The sequence below is a fragment of the Phaseolus vulgaris genome, chromosome 6, assembly GCF_000499845.2.
Source record: "Phaseolus vulgaris cultivar G19833 chromosome 6, P. vulgaris v2.0, whole genome shotgun sequence".
In the NCBI taxonomy this organism is placed as follows: Eukaryota; Viridiplantae; Streptophyta; class Magnoliopsida; order Fabales; family Fabaceae; genus Phaseolus; species Phaseolus vulgaris.
In genome coordinates, this window is record NC_023754.2 from 14,466,435 (window position 1) to 14,483,208 (window position 16,774).

The window sequence follows — 16,774 nt, forward strand, 5'->3', positions numbered from 1 at the left end:
TACCTCTACACCTTACCCATGCATACCTCTCATTTATTGTAAAGGAATCGTCCTAAGGCACAATCGAACCGAACAGACCATCGAACTAGTCCTTACCTTCTTCTAAGAGTTTTCCAATAAGCCCTTCTTCATCACAAAACAATAACACAAACTTTCCCCCCAGGTACCTTAGACATCGACCGAAACTGCCCAAGACGAAGCTTTCTTTAACCAACTGCATATTTGGTACCTCTAAAAGGCGCCCGACATAGCAGTTGTCTAGCCACGAAGAGGACTCCACCTCAACTCTTAACTGAGACATTATCCCCTCCAAACTCAACGTACTCGCGTTCTTTTGCGACATCACCTGTGCGAAAGTTACGTTGTTGCGCCTGCTCCCCCCTCCTCCAAACTGCACTGGTTTATAGTTAACCGTTCATTTCAAATTGACATCCTTCATTTCTTTATTTCAAATCAATCAATCAGAAAACCATTATTACCACATATTTATAGTTTTTTTAGCATCTATACGCTAATCTTGATAGGAAAAAAATTATTTAATCTAATCCATATTTAATCATAAAAAATGAAGTCATTGATTTTGAACAACAAGAGTGATTAATGAAGTCTGAGAACGTGTTTTACGATCAACCTTACAAAGAGAATGATTTATTATGGTAAGAAAATTTATCATATAATAATTATAATTATTTAGTGAAATTCAACTTTTTAATCTATTCATATATCTGTATCTATTAGAAATATTTGTTGTATTAACTTATAAAATCGATAATTTATGAGTTTTAGTTGTAGAAGAGAAGAAACTCATTTGCTATAATTTTTTAATTGAATGATTTATTTTTAATAAATAATTACTTTGAAAAGTTAAAATTTTAAAAATAATCATTAAATTAACAAATTTTAAGATATATTTTGTTTTTCTTTTCTTATAAAAATTAGATGTGAAATAAATGAATTAGGATTAGTTGTAGGAATTAATTAAAGAATATTTTTCTGACAAATTAATTTTAAATTAAATAATTATATTTTTCTCTTTTCAAAAATAGTTCTGTTCTTGGTCATTCGAAATCTCGAAATTTGGTTCTCCGTTGAACTAAGCCCTTATCCGCAGCTTCACCGCAAGCCATTTTTGGTCAACCTCATCGAACCGATGTTTGGAAGAAAGAGCATTGGTCACATTAATAGTGTTGGGAAGGAGACAAAAGAAAAGGAGAAGGATGTTTTCTATAGCCACCATTTCCTGAGATCGATAACCCTAATCATGTTGCGGATTCTTCCAACCTCAAATCACTGCTCAATCAGGTATTCACTCTCTCCTTTTATTCCCGATTCAATTCCACGTTTCTATTTTTCTTTAATTCAATTTCATTTCTCTTCTTCTTATTCCAATCAGGTCTTTCTGTTGTTGGTTTTTTCCAGTTGAAGGAGGAGATCCAACTCCAGAAACAAAGGAATATTGGTTGGAGGAAAATCTTGGATATATGCAGGTCAGTGTAAGCATCATTCCTTATAATGTTTAAGTTCACTAAAACTAATATTTTCTTTAAAAGTAAATTGGTTGAGATTTCTATTTGTCCAGATTGTTTAATGCAATAATCCTAGGACAAGTCACGCGTGACCATAAAAAAACTTTATAAAATATCAAAATGAATGTATTGTGTATTATTTAGATTTGAAATAGTGCCTATTTATAGCTGTTTACTAAGATGGTAACATGGACCTCCTATATATGCGAGGAAAGGATTGCAAAATTCTGTTTGTGTAGAACAAACTGAAAGTTTGGCTTCTAAAACATTTAAAGCCTCGAGTTAAGTTGACTCAATTTTGAACTTTTGAGATTTGTTTTCTATTTGTTTCCAGACAAGGTTAAAGCGGCACAAGAAAGTTTTGAAGACTAGAGATCCAATTATATTTTTCTATCAAATTAAATTTGAATTAAATAATTTAAAGATTCATATTGAAATTGCAACAATCAATCAATTTTAAATCTATCATTGAATCTAATCTACATTTAATTATCAAATCAAGATTTAGTTGATTATTTAATTATCAAATCAAGATTTAGTTGATTATTTAATTATCAAATCAAGATTTAGATGATTATTAATTTGATGGTTGGTTAGTATTTTGAATCGAATTCTATTGTTGTTCTTGATGAGCAGTGACATTATGATGAGAAGAGATGAATTTTGTGCACCAAAGATACCAACTCTGGTTGATCTTTGCATTCAGAAAGTGATAGATAATGTAAGGTACCTTGGAAATGTTGGTTATTTTGATGAACGTGGAGAAGTTCACAAAGGTAAGATGGTTTCTTCTTGTTGTTCTTGTTGACTGTCAATGAAATTTTAACAAGTATGAAGTGCTTATCTAACATGCTTGATGTGGTTTTGCAGGGAAGAGATCTCAGCCCTGTAACCGATAAGTTGAGGAAGAAGTTTTTTGAAAAGCAGTTTGGCACAAATTCTACTAATGAAGTGATTAAGAGGATGAAAGAAAAGAAAGTGTCATTTAAATGGGTGCAGCTATATGAGGCAAAAGGAAAGGAAATGGCTCAGACTGAGAATGAAGCACTTGATCGAATCAAGCAACTGTATAAAAAAGAAGATGCAAGTATGATCCTAGTCCCTGTTTTTTTCAATGTATTTTTGGTTTTTCTTCTTTGTTTAGGAAAGGTACCTTGCTGTGCCTTTGTATATATTGTTTTACTTCTAATAAACGTGAATTCTTGATTTACAACAATACTAATTCTTCTATTAATTACTGGTTTGATATGATTAGCCTTACATTTTTAAATTATTGTTAATGCACCAAAACTATATATACACTGAAATATATAAAATTAGATTGAATTACCTTTAATGGAAAATATTTCTTGTCATTAATTACCATCTTGATATAATCATTTTAGAATAGATTTACAAATAATATCAAGATGAGATAAACTAAATATTTAAAATTGTATTTTCAAAATTAAACTATCTTTAGTAATGATTAACCTACTCTTGAACTTAATTATCACCTTATATATAAATTAGTTTCACATAAATCAATTTATTAAACAGAATCTCAAGAAGGTTTCTTTAGATAAATAATATAAAGAGGTAATATATCTTTCCTGATTTCATCCTACTCGTTAATAATAAAATTAGTACATGTGATAATAAATTTTTCAATCATAGAATAACTAAATTTTATCTATTGTTATTAGTTGCTTATCTTAAATTATTGTTAATGCACCAAATCTGTATAAATGCTGAAATATATAAAATTAGATTTTAAAGATTGAAACAGCTTTAATGGAAAATATTTCGCTCTTTAACTTTTGTCATTAATTACCATCTTGATATAATCATTTTATAATAGATTTATAAAGAATATCAAGATGAGATAAACTAAATATCAAGATGAGATAAACTAGATTAGCGCGAGTCAACTCACCCATAATCTCCATCACAAGACTTACTCCAAAGTCTGACAAAACAGAACTCTCCTAACTAACCCAGAGGAAGACATTTATGGGAAACAATCAAACAACTTGAATGAATACGTCATGAGATCATCCTCTTACAAACCAACGAATCTATACATCAATCAGAAAAGGAAAAATTCGCAAACTGTGACTTGGATGTAACCTATGACCAAGCCTTTAATTGAACCAAAGCAAAAGCTTCCAGAACATCCACTACTCCCCTGTTAAAAATAACCATGTTTCTATGCTTCCAAACCTCGTTGACTACTGCGATCCAAACAACACCCCAAAAGTCGTAACCAAAGCAGTAGGTACAATTTTACTCTTCCAAAAATTTTTACACACCTTTCCATTCTCCCTTACTCCATCCTCCCTTAGACGGAGGTATGCCGATTTAACCGTGTACCCAAACACCTCTCCTTCCTTCCAGATCCACCTGTCCTCCTTATCCAAGTCGAAATTCACACCTTGGACTTCCTGAAAAAGTCGTTCTGCTAATTGCTTCTCCCATTCAAATAGCTTTCTTCTCTAGACAAAATTCCATAACCTCTTTCCGTCATCAATCCCCCAAAAGCAGCCATCGCAGAAGCTTTTGTCACACTCAGGGAATACAACCTCGAGAAAACCGTCTTTAAGGCCCTCTCCCCACCCAATTATCTTCCTAAAACAAAACTTCCCTCTCAGTTCCCACCTTACAGATTAAGGCTTCTTCGAAATTTCGGCCCCAACCCTCTAAGCTCCAGACCTCCTCAAATCTTTCCACCAAAGAGAGTCTTTACTATCTTTCTCTCCCTCTCTCAGACTTCTCCACCCACCATACTTGGAACAATAATCTCCTTCCACAAACTCCCATTATCCGACCCCAACTGCCATACCCATTTATCAAGTAACGCCAAATTGAAAGTCCTTAAGTCAATAATCCCAAGACCCCCGTTCTCGCGAGTTGCACACACCTTTTCCCATGAGGCCCAAGTGACCTTTCTTCCATTCGATCCCCACCCTCATGGTATACAATACTGACTTTATCAAACAAATCCTACCTGCCAAAGACAAGAATCCGCCTTTCCACCTGCTTAATCTTTTCTTCATTCTAACCAATCACTTCATCCCAAAACGCCCTTCTCTTTAGGATCGCCTTTTATATTGAAGACACTTTTGACATTTGCTTCACAGAAAAATAAAGTATCATCAACGTACTGCTACATGTTTACCTTCACTTTCTCCCTTCCAATCTCCAAACTATCAATCAAATTCTTCTCAACCGCCATCCTAAACACTCCCACCAAACCTTATGCCGCTATAAGAAACAAAAACGGAGTTAGTGGGTTGCCCTATCGAAGTCCTTTCTTTGGTAAGAACTCCTTAGTCGGGCTATCGTTCACAAGAACAAACACGGAAGTTGACTCTAAACATCCCTTTATCCAGCGAATCCATTTACTGTAGAAGCCACCCTATTCTAACATATAATAAATGAACTCCCATCTTACAGAGTCATACGCCTTCTCAAAATCCACTTTGAAGAAAACACACTTTTTCTTCCTTCTTTTCATCTCATCCAAAACTTCGTTGGCAACTAACACACTATCCAACAAACCCCTCTTCTCAAGAAAAGCAGTATGTCTGACATCGATCACCTTACTAATCACCTTTCTCATACGTAATGACAATGACTTTGAGATAATTATGTACAGGCATCCGACCAACGAAATAGGTCTAAACTCCTCGAGATGTTAAGGATTTTCATTCTTTGGAATCAGACATATAAACGATGCATTTGAACCCTGAGGCCATTTTTCAAAGAATTCAAAATCCTTCACCGCCGCCATTATATCCACTTTAATGAAATCCTAGGTGAACTTTATAAAACCCATATTAAATCCATCTAGGCCAGGGCTTTTCGAACTATCACAGCTCCACACTACTTCCTTAATTTCCTCTTCTGAAAAGACACTGACCAACATCTGATTATCCTCCCTGGAAATAGAGTTAAAGCGGACGTTATCTAACTTAACCAACAACTCTTCATTCCCGTAAAATCTGGCTTCAAAAAAGTCTCTGACCTTATCTTTAACTTCATCCTTATCCTCGCACCACCGACCGTTCTCGAGCACCCCATGAATCTCATTTTTAGCCCTCCTCCATTTAACTGACGAATGGAAGAACTTTGTATTCATATCTCCTTTCTTCAGCCAATTTTGCCTGGCTTTTTGCTTCGCAACTGCCTCTTGCTTAAATAGATTTTTATTGAGCTCTAATAATGACCTTCTTTCCTCCCTCTCTTGCTCATTCAAATCAAGTTCACCATCTTTTGCATCTAGCTCCCTTAGCCTTGTTTGCAATCCTACACCCCCTGATTCACATCCCCAAAAACCTCCTTATTCCATACTTTTAAGTCAGCTTTGAGCTTCTTCAGTTTTTCTTTAAAGATAAATATTCCTCCACCTTGCACCTTGTAATTGAGCCATTTTTCTTTCAAAAAAAGCTTAAATCTGTTATCGCTCTGCAAAACATTAAGACTCTTGAACAGTTTCGGGCCCCAATCAACATACTTATCTCTAATGACAATTGCACAATGACCAGAGACCAATCTGCTTAATACAAACTGTTTGCAGTGCGGCCACGCTTCCACCCATTCTTTTGACACGAGAACCCTGTCGATCCTGCTCTTCACTAGACCATTTGGTTTATACCACGTAAACTTTCTGGCAATCAACGAAATATCTGTCAGTTTTGTTTCTTCAATAAAAGCATTGAAACCTTCTATTTCTCTACTATAGGCAGACACGGACATTAAGTTTTTCCTCTCTTCCCGACTTCTTATAGAGTTAAAGTCACCCACTACACACCAAGCCTCAGACAACTGAACCAACCTATGGTTTACTAATCTCCTCCCATACCGCCTTCTTGTCCCCTAACAAGTCGAAACTATATACATTCACAATAGTGACAGAGACCTCCGCACCAGCCTTCCAAAGCCCTTCAATGATTGTAAAATTTCTACCATTACGGAAACTGGACAACTGAAAACAACTTTTTCTCCACATCGTAATGAGCCCCCAACACTATTATTTGCTCCATTCTCAACCCACTCTATTTCATTAGAACCCACAATTGAAAAACACTCTCCTTATTAAGCTCTGAACACTTCGTCTCTTGTATGCACACCATATCCACCTACTCGTTGTTAATCAACGTGCTTAGATATCTTCTTTTAATTGAACCTCTTATCCCCCTTATATTCATACTAATTATCTTCATCAACAAACACACTGATCTCCCCCTCATTATTCCTCAAATGACCACTGACTCGAGCTTCCTAGGACTGAAGCCTGCTGATAACTATATCTTCCTGACTTGAATGCGTGTAACCCATATCCTTCCCTACCTTCCAAACTCTGACTGCCTCATACTCCTCATTTTTCATCTTGAAGATTCTATTACGATTCTCGATTGCACTATTTGACGAAAGAATAGGGATTGACCTCAACATCAGTTGTTAATCAAGATAATGTACCTGAACCACCCTCACATAAACCAAATTGTTCTCTTTAAACATTGAAGACACCGCTCCCTCACCTACAACCTCCTCTTGTACCCCTCCTGCCCCCGCCACAACCCCTCCAGATTGCTCCGCCTCTACAACTGCTGGTCCTGGTCCAACGGAACCTCCCACTTCATACTCATCTGGAAGCCCTGCACGCCAATCATCAACCCACCTCCCCACCTTACTATCTCTAACTATTTCTTTGTCATGCCACTCCTTTCTATGATTCACAAAGCCATCTTTAAAGCCATTAAGGCTATCTGCATGCACTCTTGATTGCTCCACATTAAATATATTAACTTTATTCACTCCCCCAACCACCTTATGACAAACCAAGCCTTGCTCATCTTTGGAATTCGCTACTCCTCCATTACAACTATAAAAATGAGTTGCATGCGCCTCACTCCTACGTGGGTTCACGTTTGGGTGTTCCTCATTAATTAATATAGCTTCATTCACTCCCCCAACCACCTTATGGCGCACCATGCCATGCTTATCTTGGAGATTCTCTACTAGACTAATATTGCCATTAATGTGAGCTGCATGATTTTCAGTCCTACATGGAATCACGTTTGAGTGCTCCTCATTTATTATATTAGCTTCATTTACTCCACCAATATTTCCATTAATGTGAGGTGCATATTTCTCACTCCTACATGGAATCATGTTTGAATGCTCCTGATTTATTACATCAACTTCATATACTCCCCCAACCACCATATGCATTTCATTGAATGTTGCACCAGAATTGCCATAAATGTGAGCAACATGCTGATGACTTTTTACGGCAAGTGCACCGCGTTTGTCAGAAGTAATAATTGTCCCTAAGGACAGATATCGATCCCACAAGGAATAGTGAATTATTGAGTACAAAAGAATTAAAAGTGTATTGAAAGTAATTGTGTTGGCACTAATCAATAAGAAAACAAACAAAGAATTAGTTGCTTCAATTGGAAAAATAGGGATTAAGTTTCATCTCTCCCACTCTCATGTATTTTGATTAGCATGTTAATATTAAGTTCTTTTATTGAAATTGATGCTCGCAGAAAATTCATTTACATCGATCCGTCGCATATAAAATCCTTAAGAATGTTTTCTAAATATCGATCCCTCGCATATATATAAAAGCAACTTAGAATCACACTCAGACGTTAATGACAATTAACATTTTAAGTCTATCCCTAACACTCAAATATGTTAAGTATTGTTGTTTAGGTCCAAACCCTAAAAATACCTCCCAGTCAGATTTAAGATTCTCAATTTTGTCACGGAAAGTTAAAAGTAAAACAATAATACCAACAATCAATCAAGAACTGAATATTAATATATAAGATATCACCTCAATATATAAGAGGTTTGTGCAGATTACTCCCAATCCCAAAGCGTAGAATTAGCCACGCATACTTCTAGCACCTTTCATTCTCCCAATTGGGTTACAATTAAACTCTATGGTGTTTTCCTCTCAATCTGGCACACTAGGATTGAGCCTCTAGCCCTCTATTTATCCTAGTTTTAGGGTTAGGTTGTTTCTTGTGTCGCACTAATGGGCTAAATGATAAAACATAAAAAAAGCTCAATCTTTCTTTGCATCTTTTTCTATTTTAGGACCTTCCAACTTTCTCTTTTTAGCTCAAATTATTCTCCTTTACACCAAATCTTCAATCCTCCCTAGAAATCTGCAATTAACACCAAATTTGGGAATAAAATGCTCTTATTCAAATAAAGCTTATAAAAAATGTAAAAAGGTATAAATTCATAAATTAAGGATTATTTTATATGTAAATTAGCAATAAATCCTAATAAGTGCCTATATTTTAATATGAAATATTACTGAAATTAGGCACTTATCACATGCATCTCTCTCCTAAGTGAATTCATGTTTGGGAACTCCACATTAAAAGCATTTATCTTGTTCTCTCCCCCAACCACTTTTTGGCACGCGATTCCTTACTCTTTGTGAACCTGCACTTCACCAACCTTAACATGGCTAGCTACATGCAGATTACTATACCCTAAATCCATGTGTAATTGTTCCGCTTTAAGCTCAAAACCGTTACTCTCCCCCCCAATCATCTCATGGCGAGCCCTATCATTCTTCTCTTGAACATTCTCTGTTACCTCTTTAACACCATTAATGCAAGCCCCATTCTTCACTCCCCTACATTTAATCACACCCCCAACTACCTTTGAAGAGTCTGAAGACGTTTTTCCGCACGACGCAAAGCTCACCTCACCTTGTTTCTCTAATCATTTACCATCCAAGATTCCCTCCCCTGCACCCAAAGTAGCATTTATTGCTGAATTGAAGGATCGGTTTTGTTGGGCCACCCCAAGGATAGGTTCTACCTGTGCCGCCTTACACTGAACCGTCATCTCTTCGCCTTTCCTTCTTCTGTATTCTTCATCGAAGTAAGAACCCACCGAGGCCAAACGCTACCTTCCACCAACATCTTTCAAGCTGGCGATAGACTCTGATACTGACTCGTCTCCCCACTTACTGAAGAAGCTTCTTAGCTTAAGATCCGGCATACTCATCTATTCTTCAAAAGAAAACCAACAAGAGAAGCCATTAATACTCACCTCCTTCTTCTCGCAAGGCGAAATACCTACCAGAATACTGATTCGTAATCGAACGTACTCCAGTACTTCCCTAGCCATAGTCGCCTGGTCCACCTCTACCACCTTCCCGACTAGTGCCCCAGCACGTTCAAAACAGTGCCTACTCCATAGATGTAAAGGGATACCTCTACACCTTACCCATGCATACCTCTCATTCCCTGTAAAGGAATCGTCCCAAGGCACAATCGAACCGAACAGACAAGTGAACCAGTGATGAGAATCAAATAAAGGAGGCTTTTATTAATGGAGGAAGAGGACATTCACCCTCACATTTGAAGTTCTTCCTTCTAGTCTTCTCAAAATTAAAAGAAGACATAAAATAAAGATGAGGCCCAAGCCCAAAGCCCAAGCCCAAGCCCAAGAAGGCCAAAGCCCAAAAAGCCCAAGTCCATCCCATGAGGGGCAAGGCCAAGCATTAAATAAAAGAGTATCATTTGAATTACTCTTGTATAGTTGTAGGAGGTGTGGATATTTAATAAAGAAGTGTGAAAATGTAAAATAAAGTCACATTATCCATGTGACTTAGGAGAGTAGGTGTAGGTGTAGTTTTTAGGAGGTGTCATAGTAGAAAAAGGTCACACCTCCCATGTGACTTGTTTTTGGTGGGAATTTCAAATGAGTTTTATTTGAAATTTCCCACCTATTTTCCAGCACCCTCACACTATAAATAGATGTGTGGGCTCTTGTAAAATTCAGAATTGAAATTGATAATAAAGAAACTCTACTCAATTTGAGAGAGAATTGTGAGAACTTGTCTTCTCCTTCACCTTGTCTTATCTTGAGTGCAATTGGTTCTCTCAAGTGGCAGCACTAGCTCACTTATCTTGGAGCCTTCACCATCCAAGTGGCGTGACCATCAAACCAAGTCCTCCATCTCCATAAGTTCTTCTTTCTTTCATCTCCTAGCTCATTTGATTCTAAATCATGTCTTAGTTTACTTTTCGAGCATTTTGATTCGGTATTTTAGTTTGTTCTTGAGTTTGCTTCGGTTCATTTTTCTCCTTGGCTGTTTCCAGTTGTTTCTTCTTCATTTCTTGCATTTTGTTCGGTTCAATTTCAGTATTATAGCTTTCTCTTCGGTCCTCTTGCTTTTATACACAATTTAATCGGTTCAATTGGCAATAGATGGATCTTCCATATGAGTTTGGTGTTTGGTGCAAGTTTTGGTGAGTTCTTGAAACATAGAACCTTGATCCAATTCTATTAAAAGTGCCTAAGCTATCTCTAACTCAAGTTGATTCCATAAAATTTCAAAGAATCATCTCTATTTGGCTAGTGGAATCATATCAACCAGTCATTACCTTCTTCTAAGAGTTTTCCAATAAGCCCTTCCTTGTCACAGGACAGTTAACACAAACTTTTCCCCCAGGTACCTTAGACGCACGACACCGAAACCGTCTAGGACGAAGCTTTTTTTAACCAACTGCATATTTTGTACCCCTAAAAGGCGCCCGACATTTCTTTATTTCAAATCAATCAATCAGAAAACCAATATTACCACATATTTATAGTTTCTTTAGCATCAATATGTCAATCTTGAAAGGAAAAAATTTATTTAATCTAATCCATATTTAATCATAAAAAAACGAAGTCATTGATTTTGAAAAAAAAAAGTGATTAATGAAGTCCGAGAACGTGTTTTATGACCAACCTTACAAAGAAATTGATTTATTATGATAAAAAAATTTATCATAAAATAATTATAATTGTTTAGTGAAATTCAACTTTTTAATCTATTCAAATACCAGTATGTATTAGAATTATTTGTTGTATTAACTTATAAAATCGATAATTTATGAGTTTTTAGTTGTAGAAGAGAAGAAACTCATTTGGTATAATTTTTTAATTGAATGATTTATTTTTAATAAATAATTACTTTGAAAAGTTAAAATTTTAAAAACAATCATTAAATTAACAAATTTTAAGATATATTTTGTTTTTCTTTTCTTATAAAAATTAGATGTGAAATAAATGAATTAGGATTAGTTGTAGAAATTAATTAAAGAATATTTTTCTGACAAATAAATTAAATAATTATATTTTTTGTTCCCAAAAATAATTTTCTTCTTGGTCATTCCAAATCTCGAAATTTGTTTCTCCGTTTAACTAAGCCCTTGCACCTTCACCGCAAGCCATTTTTGGTCAACCTCATCGAACCGATGTTTCCTGAGATCGAAAACCCTAATCATGTTGAGATTCCTCTCTTCTTCCAACCTCAAATCACTGCTCAATCAGGTATTCACTCTCTCCCTTTATTTCCGATTCAATTCCACGTTTCTATTTTTCTTCAATTCAATTTCATTTCTCTTCTTCTTATTCCAATCAGGTCTTTCTGTTGTTGGTTTTTTCCAGTTGAAGGAGGAGATCCAACTCCAGAAACAAAGGAATATTGGTTGGAGGAAAATCTTGGATATATGCAGGTCAGTGTAAGCATCATTCCTTATAATGTTTAAGTTCACTAAAACTAATATTTTCTTTAAAAGTAAATTGGTTGGGATTTCTATTTGTCCATATTGTTTAATGCAATAATCCTAGGACAAGTCAGGTGTGCCCATAAAAAAACTTTGTAAAATATCAAAGTGAATGTATTGTGTATTATTTAGATTTGAAATAGTGCCTATTTATAGCTGTTTACTAAGATGGTAACATGGACCTCCTATATATGCGAGGAAAGGAATGCAAAAATCTGTTTGTGTAGAACAAAATGAAAGTTTGGCTTCTAAAACATTTAAAGCCTTGAGTTCAGTTTAAAAAGTTGACTGAAATTGAACTTTTGCGATTTGTTTCTATTTGTTTCCAGACAAGGTGCGGCACAAGAAAGTTTTGAAGACTAGAGATCGAATTATATTTTTCTAACAAATTAGTTTTGAATTAAATAATTTAAAGATTCATATTGAAATTGCAACAATCAATCAATTAAATCTATCATTGAATCTAATCTACATTTAATTATCAAATCAAGATTTAGTTTATTATTTAATTATCAAATCTAGATTTAGTTGATTATTAATTTGATGGTTGGTTAGTATTTTTGAATCGATTTCTATTGTTGTTCTTGATGAGCAGTGACATTATGATGAGAAGAGATGAATTTTGTGCACCAAAGATACCAACTCTGGTTGATCTTTGCGTTCAGAAAGTGATAGATAATGTAAGGTACCTTGGAAATGTTGGTTATGTTGATCAGCATCTGCTTGAGCGAATCTTACCTCACTGCACAGTTGACCAGTTGATGAACGTGGAGAAGTCCACAAAGGTAAGATGGTCTCTTCTTGTTGTTCTTGTTGACTGTCAATGAAATTTTAACAAGATTGAAGTGCTTATCTAACATGCTTGATGTGGTTTTGCAGGGAAGAGATCTCAGCCCTGTAACTGATAAGTTGTGGAAGAAGTTTTTTGAAAAGCAGTTTGGCACAAATTCTACTAATGAAGTGATTAAGAAGATGAAAGAAAAGAAAGTGTCATTTAAATGGGTGCAGCTGTATGAGGCAAAAGGAAAGGAAATGGCTCAAGCTGAGAATGAAGCACTTGATCGAATCAAGCAACTGTACCAAAAAGAAGATGCAAGTATGATCCTAGTCCCTGTTTTTTTCAATGTATTTTTGTTTTTCTTCTTTGTTTAGGAAAGGTACCTTGGTGTGCCTTTGTATATATTGTTTTACTTCTAATAAACATAATTCTTGATTTACAACAATACTAATTCTTCTATTAATTACTGGTTTGATATGATTAGCCTTACATTTTTAAATTATTGTTAATGCACCAAAACTATATATACACTGAAATATATAAAATTAGATTGAATTACCTTTAATGGAAAATATTTCTTGTCATTAATTACCATCTTGATATAATCATTTTAGAATAGATTTACAAATAATATCAAGATGAGATAAACTAAATATTTAAAATTGTATTTTCAAAATTAAACTATCTTTAGTAATGATTTCCCTTTAATTATCACCTTATATATAAATTAGTTTCACATAAATCAATTTATTAAACAGAATCTCAAGAAGGTTTCTTTAGATAAATAATATAAAGAGATAATATATCTTTCCTGATTTCATCCTACTAGTTTAATAATAAAATTAGTACATGTGATAATAAATTTTTCAATCATAGAATAACTAACTTTCGAATGGATATGTGATACTAAATTTTATCTATTCTTATTAGTTGCTTATCTTAAATTATTGTTAATGCACCAAATCTGTATAAATGCTGAAATATATAAAATTAGATTTTAAAGATTGAAACAGCTTTAATGGAAAATATTACGCTCTTTAACTCTTGTCATTAATTACCATTTTGATATAATCATTTTATAATAGATTTATAAAGAATATCAAGATGAGATAAACTAAATATTTTAAATTAGATTTTCAAAATTAAAATATCTTTAACAGTAAAGGTTTCCTTTTTTAAAATCATACTATAAGCACTCCATGTTGCAATAGGTCTACAGATAACATTCAAATTTTCCTTCTTCAGACCCTGGATTCACCTGCTTTTTGTTCGAAAGAGAATTCGGATTTGGAAACCTAGAAAAGTCTGTCACTTGATAACGAGGTAAGTTTTTGGTTTAGTTCTCCTCAGTTTTGTTTTATCAGAGAGGATGATGTTTTATTCCAAAGTTGCTATTTTTGTCTGTCTGCTTTTTTTTTTATCATGTAAAAAAGGGTTACTTTAACATTCACAAGTGTCTGGCTTTTATTTTTATTTTCTTGGTCATATTTGTATATGGTTTTAAACTTTTGATTATTATTCTTCCAATTACAGAAATGAACGAGATGAGTGAACAAAGGTTTCAATCTGAAAGCACCGATCCTGGGAGGACAAACATTTCTGAACCTGAACCTAATATGTTAAGAGTAATAGTGGTGGAAGGAAATACAATGGATTCCCATTACTTACTAGACGCTTATTATGACAATAGGATGGTGTATGGAATGACACAACTCAATGGAGTTCAGCATCAACCTAGTCTTGATATTGGTGTTTCACATCATATTAGTGTTACAGATTCATCTAATGCAATTGGCATCCCCTTCATTCATAGTTTTGGCTCTTGGGGATCTTTGATTCAAGGTAAGATGTCTGTTTTTATTTTTCTACTTCCTTCCACTTCTGCTTCCATTTCTAAACCAGTTACTTACAACTAAAGCATCTTTTTTGAAAGTGTTTTCAACCAAGAAATTATGTTTCTGTTTCTGATGTTTTTTTTATTCCATGCAATTATGTCCTATTTTCTTTAAATCCTTGACATGGTGAATAAATTTGGTCTTCTACAGCTCCAACTCCCAATGCTAATGTAAGTTCATTAGAGAATTCAAGAATGAATCTCCAAAGATATCATGATACAACTGGAAGTAGAAGGAGCCACAGATTTGCCCATCAGCACTATCATCATCATGCACAGCCTGTGCAAGTGCAAGAGATCAGAGGTCACTCCAACCATCATCATGCACACTACCATCATCATGCACAGCCTATGCAAGTGCAAGAGAACAGAGGTCACTCCAACTTTCGTGCTCGTAGAGGCAACATGCATAGAGGTCACTCCAACTTTCATGCTCGTAGAGGCAATATGCATAATCATCCTCCTAGAGGTCACTCCAACTTTCATGCTCCTAGAGGCAACATGCATAATCTTCCTCCTAGGGCCTTTCTTCAGGAAGTTGTTTCATTCCGTGACCATCATAGTGATATACAATTGGACATTGACGACATGTCATATGAGGCAAGTCTGTTATGTATTGTCTAGTGTATTTTGCTATGTATGTGGATTGGCTATGAGGTCTAACTGACTATGAAAACTTTAATTTTCTAATTCTTTGGAATTCCACTACAGGACCTTCTTATATTAGGTGAACGGATTGGGAACGTCGAGAGGGGTTTGTCCGAAGAAATTATTGCAAGACAAATGGTAACAAAAACCTATCTACTACCTAATAATTTGGAGGGGTCAACTTCTGAGGAAGAGGAAGAGGAAATTGATCTTTGCATAATATGTCAAGTATCAAATGCATTATTATGCATTATTTTATAGTATGTACTATTAGAAACATGTTTTCCTCTTTCTCCTATTAATTGGAATACTCATGACATGATATGATTTCCCAGGATGAATATAAGAACAAAGAGGAGATTGGAATTCTTCAATGTGGACATGAATACCATGCAGATTGTGTAAGGAGATGGTTACAAGAGAAAAATGTTTGTCCCCTCTGCAAATCAAAAGCATTGGCTATTGGATAGATGCAAAAAAAAATTCATTGTTCATGCATCCTTCTTTCATATTTTGTTGTGTATGAAGTAGTACATACCTAACATTGTTCATGCATCCTTCTTTCATATTTTGTTGTGTATGAAGTAGTACATACCTAACATTGTTGTAATACTGAATAAACTCATTGTTGCAATACTTAATATATAGTACTCTTTTTACTCTTTTTATGAATAAACATATTGAATTCTAATTTTGTTTCTATTGATCCCTTAAATTTATTTCTTTTACGCCATCATATAATTTAAAATAGTACTTTATAAATACTATAAAAATCACATGTTAGATTTTTTATTTTAGGAAACGAAATTTAAATAACTTGTGATTTTCACCAGTCAAATTTTAAACTTCAAGTGGGGAGAAGAAATAAATTTTATTTTTAAACTCCAAGTGGGGGAGAAAAAGATTACTAATTATATTTACATATTTATTTATTTATATTGTAAGGTCAAATACAAATTAATGTATTCTTAAAAATATTTTTAAAACTCCTAAATTTCAAATTTTTTAGATGAAAGTTTTTCATTTGAAACATATTGGAAAATATCTAAGCAAACAATTTGTAACTTTATAAAAAAAGTATTATGTTTATCTCACCCATAAAATTTAGCACATATAATGGAATATTCATATATGTTTAGTTTATCCATAAAATTTAGCATATAGAGTGGAATGTCTTTGTAAGTCCATTTAATGATATATGAAAACTTTAGGAAGAATATTTCTCAAGACATCTTCATCACTTTTTTATGCTTAGTTTTTCTGATATAATTTTCTTTCTAATTCTTTTTGTTCATAAGTACGAATTAAAAGAATAAGATTCATATGAAAAATAACTTTAAATCTATAA

General features: G+C 34.2%; 1 protein-coding gene across 10 annotated transcripts; it reads left to right on the forward strand.

Annotated features, from left to right (window-relative positions):
• Nucleotides 1–1,052: 1,052 nt before the first annotated feature.
• On the forward strand, nt 1,053–16,128 carry LOC137831211 (uncharacterized). 10 transcript variants are annotated; one of them, XM_068638801.1, is made up of 8 exons: nt 1,053–1,302; nt 1,394–1,487; nt 2,163–2,302; nt 2,397–2,613; nt 14,418–14,726; nt 14,930–15,378; nt 15,490–15,654; nt 15,762–16,128. In XM_068638801.1, exons 3-8 carry the CDS (start codon nt 2,264–2,266, stop codon nt 15,894–15,896), a joined length of 1,314 nt encoding a protein of 437 aa, XP_068494902.1. In that variant the 5' UTR covers nt 1,053–1,302; nt 1,394–1,487; nt 2,163–2,263; the 3' UTR covers nt 15,897–16,128. The 10 variants fall into 10 exon arrangements, with proteins under 10 accessions (XP_068494902.1, XP_068494904.1, XP_068494903.1 ...); XM_068638803.1 differs by having other exon boundaries at nt 1,394–1,486; nt 2,148–2,302; XM_068638802.1 differs by having other exon boundaries at nt 1,420–1,487.
• Nucleotides 16,129–16,774: the final 646 nt, after the last annotated feature.

Excerpts from the sequence above, each read along its gene's own strand:
- LOC137831211 (XM_068638794.1), top strand. The coding sequence starts at position 11,795 with ATGTTTCCTGAGATCGAAAACCCTAATCATGTTGAGATTCCTCTCTTC. Across the intron at positions 12,892-12,985 it reads ACGTGGAGAAGTCCACAAAG|GGAAGAGATCTCAGCCCTGT; the intron begins GTAAGATGGTCT and ends GTGGTTTTGCAG. Across the intron at positions 14,727-14,929 it reads TTGGGGATCTTTGATTCAAG|CTCCAACTCCCAATGCTAAT; the intron begins GTAAGATGTCTG and ends GGTCTTCTACAG.